The 21,254-nt window shown below is 37.4% G+C and overlaps 2 protein-coding genes across 3 annotated transcripts; one reads left to right on the top strand and one right to left on the bottom strand.

Moving 5' to 3' along the window:
- Positions 1–10,060: 10,060 nt before the first annotated feature.
- Positions 10,061–12,207, bottom strand: LOC122011263 (AP2/ERF and B3 domain-containing protein Os05g0549800-like). The gene is made up of 2 exons (XM_042567656.1): positions 11,366–12,207; positions 10,061–10,103 (listed from the first exon to the last, which is right to left on the bottom strand). The coding sequence occupies exons 1-2, from the start codon at positions 12,205–12,207 to the stop codon at positions 10,061–10,063; spliced, it is 885 nt and encodes a 294-aa protein (XP_042423590.1).
- An 872-nt stretch (positions 12,208–13,079) lies between these two features.
- Positions 13,080–18,439, top strand: LOC122010277 (senescence-associated protein OSA15, chloroplastic-like). 2 transcript variants are annotated; one of them, XM_042566758.1, is made up of 13 exons: positions 13,080–13,234; positions 14,185–14,607; positions 14,890–15,027; positions 15,340–15,413; positions 15,523–15,599; positions 15,677–15,748; positions 16,537–16,605; positions 16,838–16,884; positions 17,015–17,138; positions 17,215–17,283; positions 17,380–17,483; positions 17,893–17,968; positions 18,034–18,439. In XM_042566758.1, the coding sequence occupies exons 2-13, from the start codon at positions 14,312–14,314 to the stop codon at positions 18,199–18,201; spliced, it is 1,314 nt and encodes a 437-aa protein (XP_042422692.1). In that variant the 5' UTR covers positions 13,080–13,234; positions 14,185–14,311; the 3' UTR covers positions 18,202–18,439. The 2 variants fall into 2 exon arrangements, with proteins under 2 accessions (XP_042422692.1, XP_042422691.1); XM_042566757.1 differs by having other exon boundaries at positions 16,537–16,647.
- The last annotated feature ends 2,815 nt before the right edge of the window (positions 18,440–21,254 follow it).

The following is a 21,254-nucleotide window of genomic DNA, read 5'->3' as shown; positions in this document are numbered from 1 at the left end:
GAGAAGGGTTCGGCCACCACAAGAGGAAGAGAGGGAGAGGATGGCCGGCCACACCAAGAAACAAAAGAGGGAGAGGAATAATAGATGTTGTGTCGCATGAAGGCACCCTCACCCCTTCTTTTATATTCCTTGGCCTAGGCAAATTAGGAAATTTAATTACAATAAAATTTCCTTAATTTTCCTTGATATGAATTAATTGAGAAAAATAAAATAAAATTTCCCAATCAACTTGTGATGGCCGGCCACAATCAAAAGAGCAAATTAGGAGAGTTTCAACAAATTAAAACTTCCTAATTTGTTTCCGGAAATTTTAAAAAATAAAATTTCTCTTTAAAAATCTCTTCATGGTTAATAAAAGGAAATTTCTATAATTTTAATTTTATTATCATGTGAATAATTTCAAAGAGAAAATAAAATATCTCACCAATCTACAAATAAGGAAAGAGATCTAATCTCTTTCTTTAATCTTTTGTAGATCTTTTATAAGAGAGATATTTTAATTTAAATTCTCTTTAATAAATTATTTCTTCCACATAATAAAAATTAAAATTAAAATCCCTTTTTAATTTAATTTGGCGGCCCCACTAGCTTGGGTTCAAGCTAGGCCGGCCACCCAACCTAGGCCGGGCCTAGCTTGTTCCCAAGCTAGCTTGGCCGACCATTGGGTGGATATAGAAGGTGGGTATAGGTGGGTATAGAACTCTATAAATAAGAGGCTACGATAGGGACCGAGAGGAGGAATTGGTTTTGGTCTCCCGATAAAATTAAGCATCCGTGTTCGCCGAACACACAACTTAATTTTATCAATAATAATTCATTCTACTAGAGAACTATTATTGAACTACCGCACCAATCCCAAATTACATTTTTGGGCTCCTTCTTATTATGAGCATGTTAGTCTCCCTGTGTTTAAGATATCGAATGTCCACTAATTAAGTGAGTTACTGACAACTCATTTAATTAATATCTAAGTCCAAGAGTAGTACCACTCAACCTTATCATCATGTCGGACTAAGTCCACCTGCAGGGTTTAACATGACAATCCTTATGAGCTCCTCTTGAGGACATTATCAACCTAGTATCTCTAGGACACAGTTTCCTTCTATAATCAACAACACACACTATAAGTGATATCATTTCCCAATTTATCGGGCTTATTGATTCATCGAACTAAACCTCACCCATTGATAAATTAAAGAAATAAATATCAAATATATGTGCTTGTTATTATATTAGGATTAAGAGCACATACTTCCATAATAACCGAGGTCTTTGTTTCTTTATAAAGTCAGTACAAAAGAAACGACTTCATATGGTCCTACTCAATACACTCTGAGTGTACTAGTGTAATTATACAGTCAAGATAAACTGATACCTAATTACACTACGACCTACTAATGGTTTGTTCCTTTCCATTTTGGTCGTGAGCTACTGTTTATAATTTATAAGGTACTGATAACATTATCTTCTGCATATGACACCACATGCTATGTTATCTACAATATAAATTAATTGAACAACTATAAACAAATGTAGACAATTTGACCAAATGTGATTCTTTATTCATAATGAATGTTTACAAAGCTTAGGCTTTCAGTATACACTCCAACAATCTCCCACTTATACTAATGACTAAGCTGCCATATCTTCTACCATACATCCGATTCCACATGCCGATCGAAAGCTTTTGCCGGATGGGCCTTAGTGAAAGGATCTGCCAGGTTCTCCGCTGATGCAATCTTGGCGATGACAACTTCTCCTCGCTTCACGATATCTCGTATCAGGTGGTACTTGCGCTCTATATGTTTACTTGCCTTATGAGCTCGTGGTTCCTTCGAGTTTGCAACTGCACCGCTATTATCACAACAAATTGTGATGATTTTGGGCAAACCAGGAATCACATCTAAGTCCATTAGAAAGTTCCTGAGCCATACTGCTTCTTTAGCTGCCTCAGAGTCAACTTCCATGGTTGAGTCCGAAACATTTCGCCTTAACACTCCTCCATGAAATGGCTCCACCTCCTAAAGTAAACACATAGCCCGATCTAGACTTACTGTCCTATCTGATTGGAAATCCGAATCGTGTAACCCACAGGGAGCAGATCGTCTACTTGGTAAACTAGCATATAATCTCTAGTCCTTCTCGGGTACTTCAATATATGCTTTACCGCAGTCCAATGTCCTTGTCGAGGGTTACTTTTGATACCATGCCCACGGAAAACAAATATCGGTCTCGTGCATAGCATTGCATACATTAGGCTTCCTACGTAGAAGCATAAGGAACTGATTTCATGTCCTCTATCTCTTCGGCGTCTTTGGAGACATCTCTTTAGATAGAGCTACCCCATGTCTAAAGGTAAGAAACCTTTCTTGGAATTCGCATGCTAAAACGAGCAAAGATTGTATCTATATATGAAGCTTGGGACAGACACAACATTCTTTTCTTACGATCCTTATAACTTTGATCCCAAGAATGTGCACAATCTCCTAAGTCCTTCATATCAAATTGTTTGGACAACCATACCCTTACGTCCGATAATACCTTGACATTGTTGCCAATTAACAAAATATCATCTATGTATAGTACAAGAAATACCACCGTTTCCGTTACACTTCTTATATACACAAGACTCATCCAGATTTTGAATAAATCCATATGATGGATTACTTCATTAAACCGGATGTTCCAAGACCTTGAAGCTTGCTTGATCCATAAATGGACCGATTGAGCTTGCACACTAGATGCTCTTTGCCTTTTTCAATGAACTCTTCTGGTTGCTTCATATGGATGTTCTCTTCAAGACTTCCATTAAGGAAAGCTGTCTTGACATCCATTTGCCAAATCTCATAATCCATATGAGCGACAATGGATAAGAGTATCCGGATAGACTTAAGCATGGCTACTGGTGAAAAGGTTTCCTCATAATCGATTCCCTCTTTCCGAGTGTACCCTTTTGCAACAAGCCTAGCTTTGAAGGTTTCTACCTTCCGATCTATCCCTCTTTTCCTTTTGTAGATCCACTTACATCCAACGGCTTTTACACCATCAGGTGGTTCTACAAGCTCCCAGACCTTATTAGAGTACATAGACTCTATTTTAGAATTCATCGCCTTTTGCCAAGATCTGCATCTGTATCTTGGAGTGCTTCATCATATGTCGGGGATCAGGTTCATGTTTACAGGATCAAATCCAAGACTCTCCCAAAACATGAATCTTTAGGTTGCCTTACAACCCTCCCACTACGACGAGGCACTGTCTGTGGTTGTGTATCATGTGTGACACGTGTTGCGTCTCTTGTGGTACTTTATCTTGTACTGTTGGTACTGAAGTAGGCGTGTCCTCTCTAAGTTCTTCTAAAACAACTTTACTCATGGGCTTGTGATCCATTATATAGTCTTCTTCAAAAAGCGGGCATTGGTGCTAACAATGACCTTACAGTCTTAGGACTATAAAATAAACCACCTTTCGTTCCTTTGGGATATCCTACAAACACGCGAACTTCATACGGGATTCTAACTTATCAAGATCTGGTTTCAGCATGCTGGACTACCCCAAATTCGAATATGTCTTAGGCGGGCTTTCGCCCATTCCACAATTCTATGGGAGTAGAAGAAAGCTGATTTAGAAGGTACTAAGTTAAGAACGTATCTGCTGTTTCCAGAGCATATCCCAAAACAAATTTAGTAATTTGAATAACTCATCATTGATCTAACCATCTCCATAAGAGTCCTATTCCTTCGCTCCATTCCGTTGGGGTGTTCGGTGCAGACAATTGGGATTGAATCCGGCCTCGATAAGTAATTCGTAAACTCTCCTAAGAGGTATTCGCCACCACGATCTCGTAGTGTCTTGATACTTTACCTAGTCGTTTCTCCACATCGACCTTGTATTCTTTGAACTTATCAAAGCACTAGGACTTGCAGCGCATTAGGTAAATGTATCCATATCTTGAATAATCGTCTATGAAAGAGACAAAATATTCAAAACCTCCTCTTGCCTGGACAGACATAGGACCACACAAATCAGAGTGAACCAACTCTAACACTTCTTTGGCTCTATACCCCTTGGCCTTGAATGGCCTCTTGGTCATTTTACCTTCCAAGCAAGATTCACAAGTTGGAAAATTTTCCAACTCTAATGAACTCAAAAGTCCATCGGCTATAAGCCTCTGAATCCTACTTAAGTTAATATGACCAAGCCTTAGATGCCAAAGATATGCTTGGTTCATTTCCGAAGGTTCTTTTCTCTTATTAGAATTAGAAGATGAGTTATAAATTTCCATGTTTGCTTTGTGGAAGAAATTGGATTTAAAGTATACAAATTGCCAACTAATGCACCAGAACAAATAATCACTTTATTTCTTTTAATAACTACATCGTTACTGAAAGAAACTGAATATCCATCTAAAAACAGTTTAGAAACTGAAATTAAATTCTTTCTAAAACTGGGTACATAAAGACAATTTCTTAAAATCAAATTTCTATTTCTACTAAAAGATAAGTAGACGTCTCCCACTGCAACAGCTGCCACCTTAGTAGCATTGCCCATGTAGACAGTAATCTCTCCTTCAGATAGTCGTCGGGTTTCCTGGAACCCCTGCAAGGAATTGCAGACATGATCAGTGGCTCCTGTATCTACACACCAGGTGCTGGTAGATAACACCGCTAAACATGTTTCAACAACTAGAGTATGAGATATATCTTTGTTTTGGTTCCTACGAGGACGGTCCGCCTTCCTACGCTTACAGATGAAGCACTTGCCCTTGGCTTCTTCATTCCAGCTTTAAATCCGTACTCGAGATTTATTCACTTTCTTTCTTGAACCAACATTTCTTCTTCTTCTTTCCTTCGGTTTAGAAGTAGAACCATTTTCGACATAGTGAATTTGAGCATTGTGACGAAATAATCCTTCTGCTGCTTGAAGTATCAGTAGTTCCGCTAATGAATAAACCCTCTTATTCATATTATAGTTCAGGTTGCTCAAAACTTCTAGGTAGCGTTGGAGGATGATATCGATCTGGGTTTCCCATCAATTTCTCCTCCAGGGTTGTGTCTCATTCGGATAAGCCATCATCTTTAGGATATGATCCCTTACGGAGTACCATCTTGCATGGTGGCCATCATTATCTTTCTCATGGCTTCTTGCCTAGAAGCCCTATCACGATGACCAAAGAGTTCCTTGAGATTGTTCGTAATATCATAGGTTGGTGTTGGTAAATCTTGATGTTGCAATACATTTGACATTGAAGCGAATGTAACACCGCGCCATCTCATCGCTTTTACCCATTTCCTATGATATTCAATCTCCTCTTGGGTAGATTCACGATGGGTGCATCAGGACATTAGTACAAATTTATAGCTTTCAGCAGTAAGAACAATGTCCGATTTCTTTTCCAATCTATGTAGTTTGGTCCGGTAAGTCTATTCATTGAAGTATGATGGACGATGGGTTGAAAGACATCCTAAGAATCACAAATAACTTTTGGTCGAACTCTAAATTTAGAATAATATTGATTCCTCAAACAATACTATTTTAAATTAACCAACACCTCAAAACACCGTGAATTTTGTATGCCACGTTAGTGTGGACGTATAAAAATTCAACATTTGTAAAAGGAGGGTTTTAACCCATTAATTTTATTATCTTGTCAACCTAACTTTTTGACAAATAAAATTAATAGTTGATATCTTTTGGTCACACAAATAATAGCAGTGACTCCGATGGGGAGGATACTATTAGGTGTGTCTAAGTGTATACCATTACTTGACACTAAGTCCATTAATAAGATTATGCCTCTTCCGTTGGGGAAGATCACACGCTCTTAATTAACTTCCTATAGTCATCCAAAAATGGAAGTCTGTTCTAGTGATCCACAAACAAGCTCATCCGTTATGGAGGAAGGCACTCAGAGCCAACGCGCAAGCTTGTTTGCATCACTTACAAACCAGTAATGGAGACCATGGGATTTATTTAAAAATCCCTCTCCCACTTAGTTATTTATAAATGAGGAATTTTAATTATGCTAGCCTACTAAGCATGTAAACTAGCACATACACACAGCACAATATAAAAACAATAAATAGAAAATCTAATTTTCAACTATTATGGCTTTTATCTCTAGTTGTCCTCCGTGTGTTGTCATCCCAAGCTGCTACCATATTTGGCCACCGCCACCGGGTCTCGCTGTCGCATCCATCTTGCTCCTAGTTCCGCTGCGCCTCTGGTCCTTAGAAGGTTCCACGCTTTGCAAGATTCGATCCGCGACATAAATAGAATTTTACATTTTTGATCCTATATTCCATAAAAGGAATGTACATGTATCTAGATCAAAAATAAAATCCTAATAAAATTAAATACAGCTCCTGCTGTATTTTAATACAATCATGCACACACATATAAATGCCCTTGACATGTCCAAGGGTCCAATCACACACATAATAACTAAAAGCCATAATAGTTGGATCCTGCATCCACAAAGTTAGCACATCCTACTATTAACCTGCCTAAATTATGTATGACATGTGCATAATTAAACTAATACCAAATACACAGAGGCAAAACCCTAGCTCTGATACCAATTGTTGGTTGCTACTCGGAAAACCTATAGGTTCCACTGTATAAAAATTTTGTACAAAGGTCTGAACCTTTTCCTAGCTACCATGTGTTCTTTTAAATTAAATTTTGGATCGCCTGCGGAACTTAACACGTTTGATCCAAAACTTAATCTATTTGTTCTTTTAGGTTTTGACTTGGATCTCCTGCGGAACTTAACACGTTCGACCCAAGTCTCCTTAAGTTATTAATTCTATTAAATATTAATTTCCATAATTGGTTCCCAGTACTGACGTGGCGAGGCACATGACCTTCTTGGATATGGGAGCAACCACCACCGACTAGACAAAACCTTTTATAGAAAGCTAATATTTAATTTCCTAAAATAACTTTAGGTTAACCAAAGAGAACAATCAAATCACAAGGAAAAGAAAAAATAAAAGAACACAATATCGAAAAACATATTCGAAATTCTAGAACGTAAGCCTCTTGTATTTGGTATTATTTCCATAAATAACTAGCATGATGCGGAAAGGAAAAATTACTAGTTATACCTTGTAGAAAAACCTCTTGATCTTCTACCGTATTCCTCTTCTAACCTCGAACGTTGTGTGGGCAACGATCTTCCGAGATGAGAAACCACCAACCACCTTCTTCTCCTCCAAGCAAGGTTCGGCCACAAAGGAAAAACTTCACTAAGGAGGAAAACCAAAATACTAACCAAGCTCCAAGAGATGCTAGCTTTCTCTCCTTCTTCTTCTTCTTCTCCGAGTAGTATCCGGCCACCACAAAAACTCCAATGGAAGAGAAGGGTTCGGCCACCACAAGAGGAAGAGAGGGAGAGGATGGCCGGCCACACCAAGAAACAAAAGAAGGAGAGGAATAATAGATGTTGTGTCTCATGAAGGCACCCTCACCCCTTCTTTTATATTCCTTGGCCTAGGCAAATTAGGAAATTTAATTACAATAAAATTTCCTTAATTTTCCTTGACATAAATTAATTGAGAAAAATAAAATAAAATTTCCCAATCAACTTGTGATGGTCGGCCACAATCAAAAGAGCAAATTAGGAGAGTTTCAACAAATTAAAACTTCCTAATTTGTTTCCGAAAATTTTAAAAAATAAATTTTCTCTTTAAAAATCTCTTCATGGTTAATAAAAGGAAATTTCTATAATTTTAATTTTATTATCATGTGAATAATTTCAAAGAGAAAATAAAATATCTCACCAATCTACAAATAAGGAAAGAGATCTAATCTCTTTCTTTAATATTTTGTAGATCTTTTATAAGAGAGATATTTTAATTTAAATTCTCTTTAATAAATTATTTCTTCCACATAATAAAAATTAAAATTAAAATTCCTTTTTAATTTAATTTGGCCGGCCCCACTAGCTTGGGTTCAAGCTAGGGCCGACCACCCAATCTTATACCTAGGCCGGCCTTAGCTTGGTTCCCAAGCTAGCTTGGCCGGCCCCCTATTGGTGGGTATAGAAGGTGGGTATAGGTGGATATAGTACTCTATAAATAAGAGGCTACGATAGGGACCGAGAGGAGGAATTGGTTTTGGTCTCCCGATAAAATTAAGCATCCCGGGTTCGCCCCGAACACACAACTTAATTTTATCAATAATAATTCATTCCACTAGAGAACTATTATTGAACTACCGCACCAATCCCAAATTACATTTTTGGGCTCCTTCTTATTATGAGCATGTTAGTCTCCCTGTGTTTAAGATATCGAATGTCCACTAATTAAGTGAGTTACTGACAACTCATTTAATTAATATCTAAGTCCAAGAGTAGTACCACTCAACCTTATCATCATGTCGGACTAAGTCCACCTGCAGGGTTTAACATGACAATACTTATGAGCTCCTCTTGAGGACATTATCAACCTAGTATCTCTAGGACACAGTTTCCTTCTATAATTAACAACACACACTATAAGTGATATCATTTCCCAATTTATCAGGCTTATTGATTCATCGAACTAAACCTCACCCATTGATAAATTAAAGAAATAAATATCAAATATATGTGCTTGTTATTATATTAGGATTAAGAGCACATACTTCCATAATAACCGAGGTCTTTGTTTCTTTATAAAGTCAGTACAAAAGAAACGACTTCATATGGTCCTACTCAATACACTCTGAGTGTACTAGTGTAATTATACAGTCAAGATAAACTGATACCTAATTACACTACGACCTACTAATGGTTTGTTCCTTTCCATTTTGGTCGTGAGCTACTGTTTATAATTTATAAGGTACTGATAACATTATCTTCTGCATATGACACCACATGCTATGTTATCTACAATATAAATTAATTGAACAACTACAAACAAATGTAGACAATTTGACCAAATGTGATTCTTTATTCATAATGAATGTTTACAAAGCTTAGGCTTTCAGTATACACTCCAACAGCTTGGAGGTAGTCCGATCGGTTTCAGTATCTCCCGAGAAATGGAGGCTTCATTACTTCCATCTGCCAACCGGTCGGGAAGTCTAGCCGAGCGAGAAAGCAAACGAAGAAATAGTGCTCTCTCTAGTGCTTATTGGAGGTCAGTATTTTTTTTTAAAAAAGGCAGTGTCCACTTGGCCTTGGAACAAAAAGGTTCCTGATTCAGACAATTTAGGATAGTAAAAGTAGTGGAATACTCAAGGGACTAAGGGATGCCATGCAAACAGAATAACATGACCACCTCGCACATCAACCTAAAGGAATTAGGCACCAATTGCTGCAGGGATATATGGAAATATTTACACATGACCAAGAAGAAAGGATGAACAGGAAACTGAAGACCGGCATAGAACTGATCCTTAAAAAAAGGTAAAAAACTATCGGGAGGGAAGTGAGGTCGGTCATAGGCTAAAGGTCTAGCGATTTGATAATCGGAAGGGAAACGATACACAGACTTCATTTGGTCAATTTCATCACCATTGAACTTAGACTCGGTCGAGGTATACCATAACCCGGGGACAAGCGCAAGAGGTTGAGGAGAAGAGGCCATAGAAAACAGAAAGAAAGGAAGATCAATGATGTGAGCAGAAAGGAAAGGAAGGCTTACTGAGAAAGGTCGTCGGCGAAGACGAGAAGAAGAAGAAGAAGAAGCTTAAAAAATGTGCTTAGGAACGAAGACGCAAGAAAGTAAGAGGATGATGGTGAGTAAATAAGGGCTGATAAAGCTCAGCGAGCGATGACTCTGAGCCTTCTGATCAAGGGTTATGAAAAACAAGGATAAGATTTGGCCGTGGAATTTGAAAAGGCACCTGCCATATCATCAGTGGATATCTTCCTATCACGTCAAGCGTGCGGCGGTGAGAGTGGGACACGTGACGGTCGGCTATGGGAACACATTAATGGGGTGTAATTAAAAGGCATGGGCGGCGTGCTCGACCATAATGATCAGAGATTTGCACAGTCTTTCAGAAATTGAGATGGTGTCAGAAACTATTACGAAGCGCACATCCGAGAAAGCGACGAGACGTGAAAAAATCGCTAAGTGTCGCTACCAACCACCCCGATCGACACAGATCTCTGACTATATGATAGTCGAGCGGCAACTCAAAACCAAACTTATAAAGTTAGATTTGAGCAACAACTACACACTCAGGCCAGTAAGATAATGTAGAATGATGACTATGAAGATTATATAAGCCGATCGGAGGCTCAAGAAAAGGGTAATGCCCGATCAGGAGGTTACAAAAGACACAACTTATCTAGTCAGTCGGACTTACAATCTCCTTCGACTAGACTTGAGGGGAAGGCTTGTGATACAGTGATAAAGGGGGCCCACTGAGCGTTGGTCAAGTGTGGAGATAGCAGCCAACTTGGAGGTTAAAGTTAAAGCGGTCAACGCTAGAGAACCAACGGGCTCTCGAAAGGTGGTCGGACGGAGGTCTATTCCAGTTGCCGATCGGGCAAGTGGCTTGTCCATGCGAAACGCCTAGACAACCACGAGCACTATGACCAGAACATCAGATGCTTATCATGAAGTGGAGGAACGCTAAGGTAACTAGAGCGCTGGTTCGGTCGGACAGAAACAATCAACCAGGCTAAAGGATTATGGAGAAGATCAGCTGATGTCGACCAAGCGGGGATCCTCGGCTGAACGGCTCCCCCGCTTGACCAAACAGTGGAATCCCTTTTATATCTCTTTGAGAGATAATGCCGATGATAACGAGGTATGGTTAACAGGAGGATCGTACGACGGAAGTTTCTACTATCGCATCAAGTATTTGCATACCCTGTTAAGGTATGATATTAGAGACACTTTCCTGATAAGTCCTTCATAGGATAGTTAGGGAAGCGTGCTCGTACCTTGAGGCACATGCATGTCACCCACTGGGACGCTATATAAAGGGAAGTCCATGCACAGGCAGAGACACGCGTTATTTACTATTTACGTTTGTGCTTACTGTTACTCTATTTCCTTCTATTTTTTTGATGATTAACTTGAACGTTAAATGACCAACGCAAGGACTCTTTCCCTAACTCAACATTGATGTTTTTTATATCACAGAGTGGAGTGAGATTTATAAACGATCAACTCAGAAGCTATATTTCCAGCCAACATTCCTCATAATTTCCGGCCAGAATCAGATAGCATTTAAATAAATCATTTTACTGACTTTCATTTGAAAATTGACTTGATTTAATTCGATTATCTTATCAAAAACATAGTAAAACTGGACTGCCAGGGATTAATCGTGCAAACACTACAATACCTCTATGAATTGCTTCTTAGATATGTTGACCCCAAACAACCTCACCGCCGGAGTCTCCGCTCGACGGCCACTCTGCCACATGACGTAGAGCTGATTCTCCGGCCCGGACCTCCAGAAGCTGACGACGTCCCCTGCTCTGAGCTGCTTCTCCTTCACGAACCGGCTCCAGCCCTTCGTCAGCACGTAGCTCTGGCTGCTGTGCCAGTAGGAGTACCTGAACCGCCACATCTTCCCGTCGGCGTCCTCTAAGTGCAGCAGCACCCCCTTGCCGCCGCTGCCGCCGTCGATTCTTAATGGGAAGTGCTTCTCCGCGTGCTGCTTGGGAATCACCAGCCGGTTCAGCTTCCCTACGTCGCTCGGCGTCACGATCTTCTCGAATAGCATCTCCCTGGGGGACGACGACTGCCGGCAGATGCCGGCTGGGGTCTTCCTCTTCCCGAGCAGCGCCGCCCCGCGCCCGCGCTTGCACTGTTCCAGCTCGTCGAGATACGTGTGCTTACGCAGCATGTCCACTATCTCGGCCTTCGAGTGGGCGCCGAGGAAGGACCGCGCCGCCTCCTCCTCCTCCTCGGTCTCCGCCAGCGTCCCGAAGTTAGTAGCCGCCTCTCGGCCGCGGAAGCGCTGCGCGGCCACGTCGTAGGCCCGCGCCGCCTCGGCCTCTGTCTCGAACGTGCCGAGCCACACGCGCTGGTGCCTCTCGTAGATCTGCGCGCCCCACCGGCCGTTGGGCTGCGGGACCACGCCTTTGTACTTGGACGACTGGAGCTTCCTCGTCTCCACCTCCATGCCTCCGCCTCCGCCTCCTTCTTTCGGAACAAGGTCGAGCACCACGCTGCCCATTCTGTGCAGAGCGTTGACGCCGGCGATACAAAATCGCAGAGAGCCGATCGATGCCTCTTCGACCCAGCTTGCATCCATGGCTTGCGTTTGAGAATCGAAGAAGATAGAAAGAAAGGTCGGATTGAATTCTGCAGGAGGGAGAGAGCGAGAGAAGTTGTGGCAGTTGAAACTTATAACTGTGGAGTTTCCAATTTTGTAGGGTAGATTCAGAGGAGGAGCTCCACTTGACTTTGATCTATATAATACTTTATTCAAAGGAAGTCCTTACTATATTTCTTATTTCGGAATGCTCAACTTGTACAGATCTAGTGTAGAAGACAAGTTGAATTGCGTGGGTTCCTCCTCCTCATGATTTGGACCTCAAGTTAAACTTTGTCAGAAATAGACAAGTTGATTTGCTCATGATTTGGACCTTCAACAGGAATCCTTCAAGATTAGTGAGTTAATCTTATCAGCAACAACCATAAATTCTGTCTCTGTCTTGTCCCCGGAGCAGTTAAACTTGGTTGACTTGGCACTTCAATTTGCAGGAGATGAACAACCGTCTACTTTTTCAAAGCAGGTGGAGGGCCTCCCTTATTATTCAGATTTTAAGAGAAAAGATTGGAAAAGAAGGTAAGAAGAGTTGACTATTGAATTAGAATTCGAAAGTCCAGTCAAGGTATGTGCTCGGAATTAAATAAGATAAATGTTTGTAATGTCTGTCTGTCTGTTCGTTCTTTATTATTTGAGGATGCAAAACTATGGCATGACTAGTTCTTATCACAATCCCTATCAGAGCATCATGGATGAGAGAATAACGTAAGAATCCATCTGGGCCTAGTTAATATATTCAAAATTCTCAGTTTCCACCTCGATGTTTCCTGAATTTTCACTTTGTTTAAGATATCCATGTACCTTCTAAGGAGGAAGACTGATATAATTTCTAGTATGGAGGGTGATGTGTAAATTATTTTGGTGGCACGAGAGGTGCCGCATGCTTAATTTGTGGCTGCAGTAGCTTCCCCCCTTCGCTCTCCTCCCGCATTATTGCTGCCTTCTAGTTCTTGATCCTTCCTCCTTCCTCCTTCCTCCCTCTCCCCTCTCTCGACAGTTTACGCTTCTGGTGAGTTCTGATCCTTCCATTGCTCGTTTATCATTAACCAATTTTGGTCTATTTGCTTGGATGGAGATAACTGAACCTTTCGTGCTCCGGTTGCCTTCGTACTTGCTTCATTAGCAGAATTCTGAGGCTTCTTTATCGTTAGTTGTGTCAACTTTTACAGAAAGATTTCGTCTTTGCTACTCTTGTGATGTTTTTTTATGTTTCAGTTGCTTATTTTGTTTATAAAAAAAGGAAGAAAATTTTCTGGTGATTCTGCGTTCATTACGGAGACAATGCAACGTATCAGTTCTTTGGTTCTTTACTAACTTTTTTTGTTTGGTGGAGTGATGAAATTTACTTACACAAATTTTGAAGAATAAGGTTGAGACCAGGGCCAATCTGTTTAGGTATTGAATGGTAGAACACATTTCATCCAGTAACTTATCTTGGGGGGATGATGGTGAACAGTGAAGATCTGGATAGATGAAAGTTTGAGCAACTTCTTTAATATTTTGTGGTTTGATGCACATTTGAATTAGAATCGTAAGAGCAGACACAAGGTGTTTGATCATATACTTGGGTTTTCATTTCAGATGAAAACAACTACAAACTAGGGTTAGGTGGAGCTGATTCCTTTCCAAAATAATTAGTCATTTGCAAGGGGATGTGTTTCTAACATAATGGACTACTGAACTTGTCTATGCGAGACTAATGGTCCTGGAGCATCTAAACTGCAACAGCGTCCTTGGGAGCTTACTTGTTTTATGTAATTCCAACTCATGATTGTTAGCATGTTGGCATGGAACTTGTGCCAAGAGCAGCTCCTTTTTCCTCAAGGAGAAGCTTGTGCTATGAGCAGATTATGATAATGTAGTATGTGCTTACATGTACTAATTTACATATTAACATGATTTTATACTCATACCATATAATCTGATAGAGATGCTCATATGGAAATTAACATTCTTCAGGTCAACAGCATGTGTGAAGGTTCAGCAACATATGCCTGAAAGCTTGCTGCAGAAGATTGAAAACATTTTGACACTCTGTTTAATTAATTCTTAATAAGTTGCATAGCTGTATCAACTAGTTGCAAATATGGCTGGCAAGATTTCTTGCAGAATGACAGTTATTGACCAAAGTGGATTTATAAGCTCATTCTCAAATGTATCACATTATACCGGATCAACACCTTTGAGAAAGACCATTGCCTTTAAGAAACTATGTTATGGGCAATTTATGAGTGCTAGGTCCTGTTCATCCTATGAAGACTTTGGGTGCATGAGTCTATATGCTTATATATATCCCAGAGGCCACATGGTCTTTCGTTGTTCCGCTAATACTAGTAATAGTGAGGCCAAGAAATGCATAAGGAATTCTGAAGATCCTTCTAGGTATGGATGCTCCTTTTTCAGCATTTAATGTAGTTATGTCATTGGCTACATGCATTAGTTCAATCAACTGTAAATGGTAATTAAGAATCCAAATCATCTTTAAACTCTAATTGAAAGATTTCAGTACTGCCCATATTGCACAAATTTTCTTCGGAACCATGGGCCCAGATTTAATTTGCAGTTAAAGAGTTGTACATAGTCTTCATGCTAATTCTTTCTCCATTTTATTATTATACTTGGTTAAGTTTTTCTTTTACCTTTTTTTATAAAAAAATGGCACAGAGATCACTTTGAAGGTGGGCAAGATAGAGGATTCACTTGCCATGCTGGTTTAGGACTAGCTGAAGCTTGCAGATTTGTTTACAATGATGCAAAATATGTGAATGAAAGGGCGCGGAATGACATTATCTTACTTTCACGGTATGTAACTGTCTGCAACGAAATATTCATTGTTGTTATTCTGAGTGAAATGTGATCGGTATGGTATACTCTAGATTCTCTTCTTTTTTCTTTCATGTTTTTTTTACAATTAAACTTCTTTTTCAGTCTCCAGTTTAATTAATTAGCTTGCTCATAACTAAATTGCTAATTCAAATGGTCATAGATGTATGGTCAGACTACAGTTCTGTGCAACCTTTTGACTATGTCGCCATTCGTTTTGATATCATCTTTTCGCTTGTTTATTATTGTATTGCTTTGGTGATATTTTTCCATGGAATTTTTATGCACTAGTGGCATAACAAGACTAAATGATCGGGCACGGCAAGATGCTGCTGTTCTTGGACTTGGATTTCTTAAGCTTGATGGTATAACATCTACTTTAGTCTATACTTTATCTGAATATAACAGAGTTTTCACTTGTTCTTTAGAGTTCCTTCAATATTTTTGAGTGCTAACATTTATGTAATGTGGAAGCTCGTGCAAGGGAGGACACAGGGAAGATTGACCTTGGTGTCAAGGAAAAGGCTGCTCGGTTGAAGCATTTAGCCACTGTATGTTTTCTAGCTTAGCTTTTCCAATTTTCAGCCAATTTTTTTTTTAATCTGCATGGCTTGATTTATTCGTGCAGATCTTGAAGGACAGGGCTAAATCTGATCTGAAGAGAGCAGCAGATCAGCATTGGAGTGATGGGGCCTTAGAGGTTTCTCTTTTTCTGTAGTATTTAATAGCAATTATTCAGTTTCTTTAGTCATGATTTTCTACCTTTTTCCTTCATTATTTATTTGTAAAAACCATCATCAAATTTTATTTTGAGCAGTAAAGAAGATCATCTATATTCAATATTCTGGAATGAAGAATATTGTATTATTTCTCAATCTAAAAGGAAATTCCATTCAGAATGAAACTACAGTGGCTTCATAAGAATGAAACAATCATTTGGCAAGTGTTTTGAACCAAACCAGATAAGTCAGATGTATTTCACAGCCATTTGTGATCTTTTTTGAATGTGAGGAATGGAAGGGTATTGAATCAGAGTGAAGAGGAGGGAGGGAGAACACAACATGTAGGCAAAAAAAGAGCTGATGACCAGCCTTTATAATTTTATAAAACTTTTGGATGAATGATTACTGAATAAAATTTTAACAAGCTACCAAGTGTTTGTTGAAATGTGCCACATACTCCATAGTAGATTGCATCCAAGGAATATATGAAAGAGTTTAGCTGTGGTTGCTGAGCTAATATTCTGCTTGTTTTCTCATAATAATGCAAGTTAAATTATTGTCCAGAATGTTATGTGTATATTGGATATCAAGTGTGGATTATAGTTTCTTTTATGAGTTAATGGAAGAAATTACATGACTGTGTGACTATGGAGTTTGTGGAAGTTGTTATTGATAACCAGAACAATCCTGTTAAAGCTTCTTTTGATTTATTTATTTTACATCTATAACTGCATAATTTTCTTCAAAACATTATGATTTTGACCAGGCCGACTTACGACGAGCCGACTTCATATTTAGACGCCGTGCTATGGAAGATGCATATATGGCATTGAAGGTAGAAGATGTACTTCTGCTTTTTTTCCAACATCATTGTGGTGTAAGTTTCATCACGTATATTACTTGCATAAGTGTCATATGGTTAACTAGTTTCAAAAACGTGGAGTCAAGTTTATATCCCATAAAATTTTTGAAATGATTATAATGTTCATTGTTCTTTGTTTTGTTGTTTTACTATAATTCAGTACTCAAGCTGCCAGCAATGTGAATAATCTGTCTCTCTTGTGCAGTTTATAAGAAACATTCATGACATGATGGCAAACAAATTGTACCAATTGTAAGTCATTCACCTCAATATCAAACTTTCTTACATGTAGTGGCTCCTGTTAAAATTGTTTCTTGCACGCTTTTGTGTTTATATGGTATTCATGATCAATCATTCATTTTGTTGAAACAATTCCTTGTAGTCCTTCAAATGAAAGGTCTTTCTCTCTCAAAGATAGAATGGGATTCATTACACTCGAAAAGAATGGGAAAGCTCTTGATCTATTTGCAGATGAGGTCACAACAGACCGTATGCATGCCATTCAGGTGCTTTAATGTGCATACTTTTTTGTTCTATTTTTGTTTCTGAATGCTTCATTTCACGTGTTATTGTTTGTTTTAGGAAGCTTATTGGACTATGGCATCTGCCTTATCTGAGGCTGATGGTATTGATTACACCGACCCTGAGGAGGTGCGTTCTTTAGTCGTTTTTTTAATCAACGAGATCTTTTGTTACTTTATGCACTAGGTTTCTTAATCTTCACTGCATTGCATTTGTCATCGGCAGCTTGAACTACTAGTTGCAACGCTTATCGATCTTGATGCAATGGATGGTAAAAGTAGTGTCTCCCTGTTGGCTGAGTGTTCTAGCTCCCCAGATGTTAATACAAGGTACATCTTTCTTTTCAATATGTTGTTTGTATAATCCCTAAACTGAACCGACCAAACTAGTCAATGATTCTAGCACAAGTATTATGGCTCTGAGAACTGTCATCTAACAATTTTCACTAGGATGTAACCATCTTACAACGATGAATCTCGAAGTTTCAATGCAGCTATTTGGTGATGCTAAAGCCAAATATCTAAATCCTTATCTATTTCTTCGCGGTTTCTCATAAGTGTTCTTGGTGATATCGTACTACTAGTTTTAGTGATGTATAGACACTTCTCCTCAAATGACTAATCCAATTTGAGACTTCTGCTCCATTTGAGCTTGTTTACACCAAGGAACCATGCAGTTTTCCCTTGATGCTATGCTGAACTGCCTTGCCCTTGGATTCACTTGTTGGTTTTCCCACAGGAAAGCGCTTGCGAACGCCTTGGCAACTGCTCCATCCATGTGGATTCTGGGTAATGCCGGCATGGGGGCACTGCAAGTATGTGAAAACTGATTGTGTTTTGCTGAAGAAGCAACAGGATGACTATTTGGTTCTTCATGCAGAGATTGGCACAGGACATCAACCCTGCTGTTGCGGCGGCTGCTTCCAAAGCTATTAATGAACTGAGGCAGCAGTGGAAGCTCGAAGAAGGTGACAGTCTAAGGTTCGTGATGAATGAACTCTCTCAGGAAGAGAATGGAGAAGACGACGACGATGTCCAGGAAAACTAACAGCTAGCCGACTTTACAGGAGGATCCATGAGATCGGCAATCGAACGATGTTTGTAGATGGTATTATGATATAGATGCTTAATGGAACTGGAAAGTTGTTTGGGGGTTAATAAATTGCTTACCCCAGAAAATGTGGATAGATAAGGTTTACTCCTGAAGCATTTGGAGGATGTTCCAAATGAAACATGGGTTGCATATTTTCTACTCAAAATCAGGCATAAAGCATAGATGGAACTCATATTTATCTCAAGTGTCTACAATAGAAGGATAAATAATCAAATCCTCTAAAATTAATGTTATAGAAAGATTGTTTAAGCTAAGAATAAGCCTTTTCAAATCATTGCAAGTGTACAAAATCCTATTATTCTTTTGATATCCATATCTTGATGAATTAGATTTTGCATAACTTTTTTTAAAACTAATGTTACTCAAGATGACACATTTATTATGGATGCCAAACTAGAATTAATGTTTATGTATACTTTTTATAAAAGTTAAAGCATGTCCTTAAATGAGCCGCCAAGCTAGAATTGATTGGGGAACTTAACTCTAGTTAATTCTTAGTGGGCTACACCAATTTAACATAGTAAAAACTAAAAAATAAACTACGAGAACTTAACTATTGTATAATCCTAATAGTAAAAATATAACAAGACAACAACATCACTAATACAAGAGCTAATATATTTTTTGAATACTTAATCTTTCAATGAAGTTTTAATTTTAGTTAGACATCAATGCTATTATATAATTTTTTATTTTATAATTCAGTTTTTCAAATTTTACCTAATTAATTTAGGAGGTTAATGACTTTCTCTGAGATTTGTTTACTAGACAAATCTTGAAGTGCAATTTATGTATACTTAGAAGATGTTTTCTAAAATATTTGTCCTATTGAAATTCAAATTTTAATTTTCTTATTTATTCTTCTAAGTACTTTACTACTATATTATTCATGTGGAAATATAAATACTATTACATAAAATATTGAATCAGATAATATCAAATTTGAGATAACTGATTCAACCCTATATAAATTTTCTATTAATCGTCGTAAACACTATTATATAAGCCATTAGACAAAATGACTTTAGAATGAAAAATTCTATAGACAATTTACATGGAAGAATTCATTATATATAAAATCATATTTCCTAATATTTTCATATTACGTAGCAAATGAATGGACTGTTAATCTATATGGTAACTATCTTGAGTGAAGATATTTATTTTGGTTGACCGTATATCCAATTTAATTAATTAATCTTGGAATGATAAATCTGATCTCATAGAAATTTATCATTAGTCATCATGATAAATTAAGAGTGTTCATAGTGGACGGTCCATCACTTAATATTTTTAGGTCAATCATCCATTAAGAGAAATTCATCTGTTAATTCGTGCTGAGACTCAATCATTAGATATCTAAAAAATTGAAAATATATCCTTTCACTCTATCATTGCCTTGGGGGCTTAAATAATGAAGATATTTTTGGAACAAAGGATGAAATTGTTATCTTAGTGGTCCTTTTAACTCACACTCTCTGAAAGGGGATAAACTACCTGGGGCATTTGTCCTAGTACAATGATTTTTTTTATGGAAGAAATCAAACACCTAACGAGATATTTTTACACCTATTAGAAATTGACCATAAAATTTATTAGAATAATTATCCATGAAATTACTAACTATATCAATCCATGAGAACTTAAATGTAGATACTTGTTCTTAGTTCTTATCATCACATATTTAACCATGTTATTTATTATAGATTGGACAAAAATAAGAGGGCATCGTTTTTATTTGAATTGTGAAAAGTATCATTTATATTTTTTTTATCAAAGGACCCTCCATCCTCCTTTTGTATTTTTTTTTTTTTTGAAACGGTCTTTATTTTTTATAATATTGTTGTAAGTACAAGATTGTTATACAATTATAACAATTAGGATCCCACCGTTATTATGCAATTACACAATTATAAAATTATGATCTTATAGTTATTACAATAACTATTTATTAGAAACTGACATGTATTAATTAGAAATTAACTATTTATATTACAAGAACTCGTAGTTACTATAATAATATTAAAAATAATATAATTTTAAAAATAAAAATATATTTACATGGTATGTCTTTTGATAATAAATAATAATAAAAAAACGTCCGTTTGATTAAAATAAAAAATCATTTTTTAATTTTTACCCTTATATTTCCCGCTCGTTACAAATTCAGCATGAGTATATATATTTCTTTAGAGTTATTCAACCTACTAATAATAATAATAATAATAATAATAATAATAAAATATCTTTTCACACAATGTGAGCTCATGGTATAATAATAATTAGTGTGATCGTGTACACGCATTACGTGTATAATATAATAATATATAAATTATTTGGGTATTTGAAAATCCGAATTGTTTAGATTTTCTAGTATACCCAGTATTCTTATAAATCAAGAATTAATTATTTGGGTAAGATTCGTGCTAGAGAATCCCAACAACAAACTACCGGGTTTCCCTATGTAAAAAATTATTTTAATTTAATATTATACTTGTCTTATTAAAAAAACTAAGAAAAATATATTTTTTAACATCGTCGGCCTAAAATATTTATAGAAGCTTCTTTGATCATAGTGTTGTCAATTCTGAGATATAGGACTAAAGATAACTATATTTTTTTATATAAAACAACCAGAGAAAATTAATGATGAGGAAAATTCATAATAATACGTTGTAGCTGAGTCTCGAACTCTAGATAACTGATTGTTTCGCTCGTGGAATTACTAATAAACCTTGCAATTATTTTTAGTGTAAATAGAAAAAAGGACATTAACGTAAATGCATTTTAGGCTTCACTAAATTAGTTAGTAAAGGGGGTTAGTTAGTAAACGGGAAGATTTTTAATAAAATAATAAGATAGTAAAAAAATATTTATTATTATTATTAATTTATAAATTACTCTTTTTTTTATTCTTATATATATATATATATATATATATATATATATATATATATATATTGTGTTGTAAGTAATTAAGGACCATG

This window comes from Zingiber officinale, chromosome 8A (genome assembly GCF_018446385.1).
Source record: "Zingiber officinale cultivar Zhangliang chromosome 8A, Zo_v1.1, whole genome shotgun sequence".
NCBI classification, from domain to species: Eukaryota; Viridiplantae; Streptophyta; class Magnoliopsida; order Zingiberales; family Zingiberaceae; genus Zingiber; species Zingiber officinale.
This window is presented reverse-complemented; position numbering and strand designations above follow the sequence as displayed.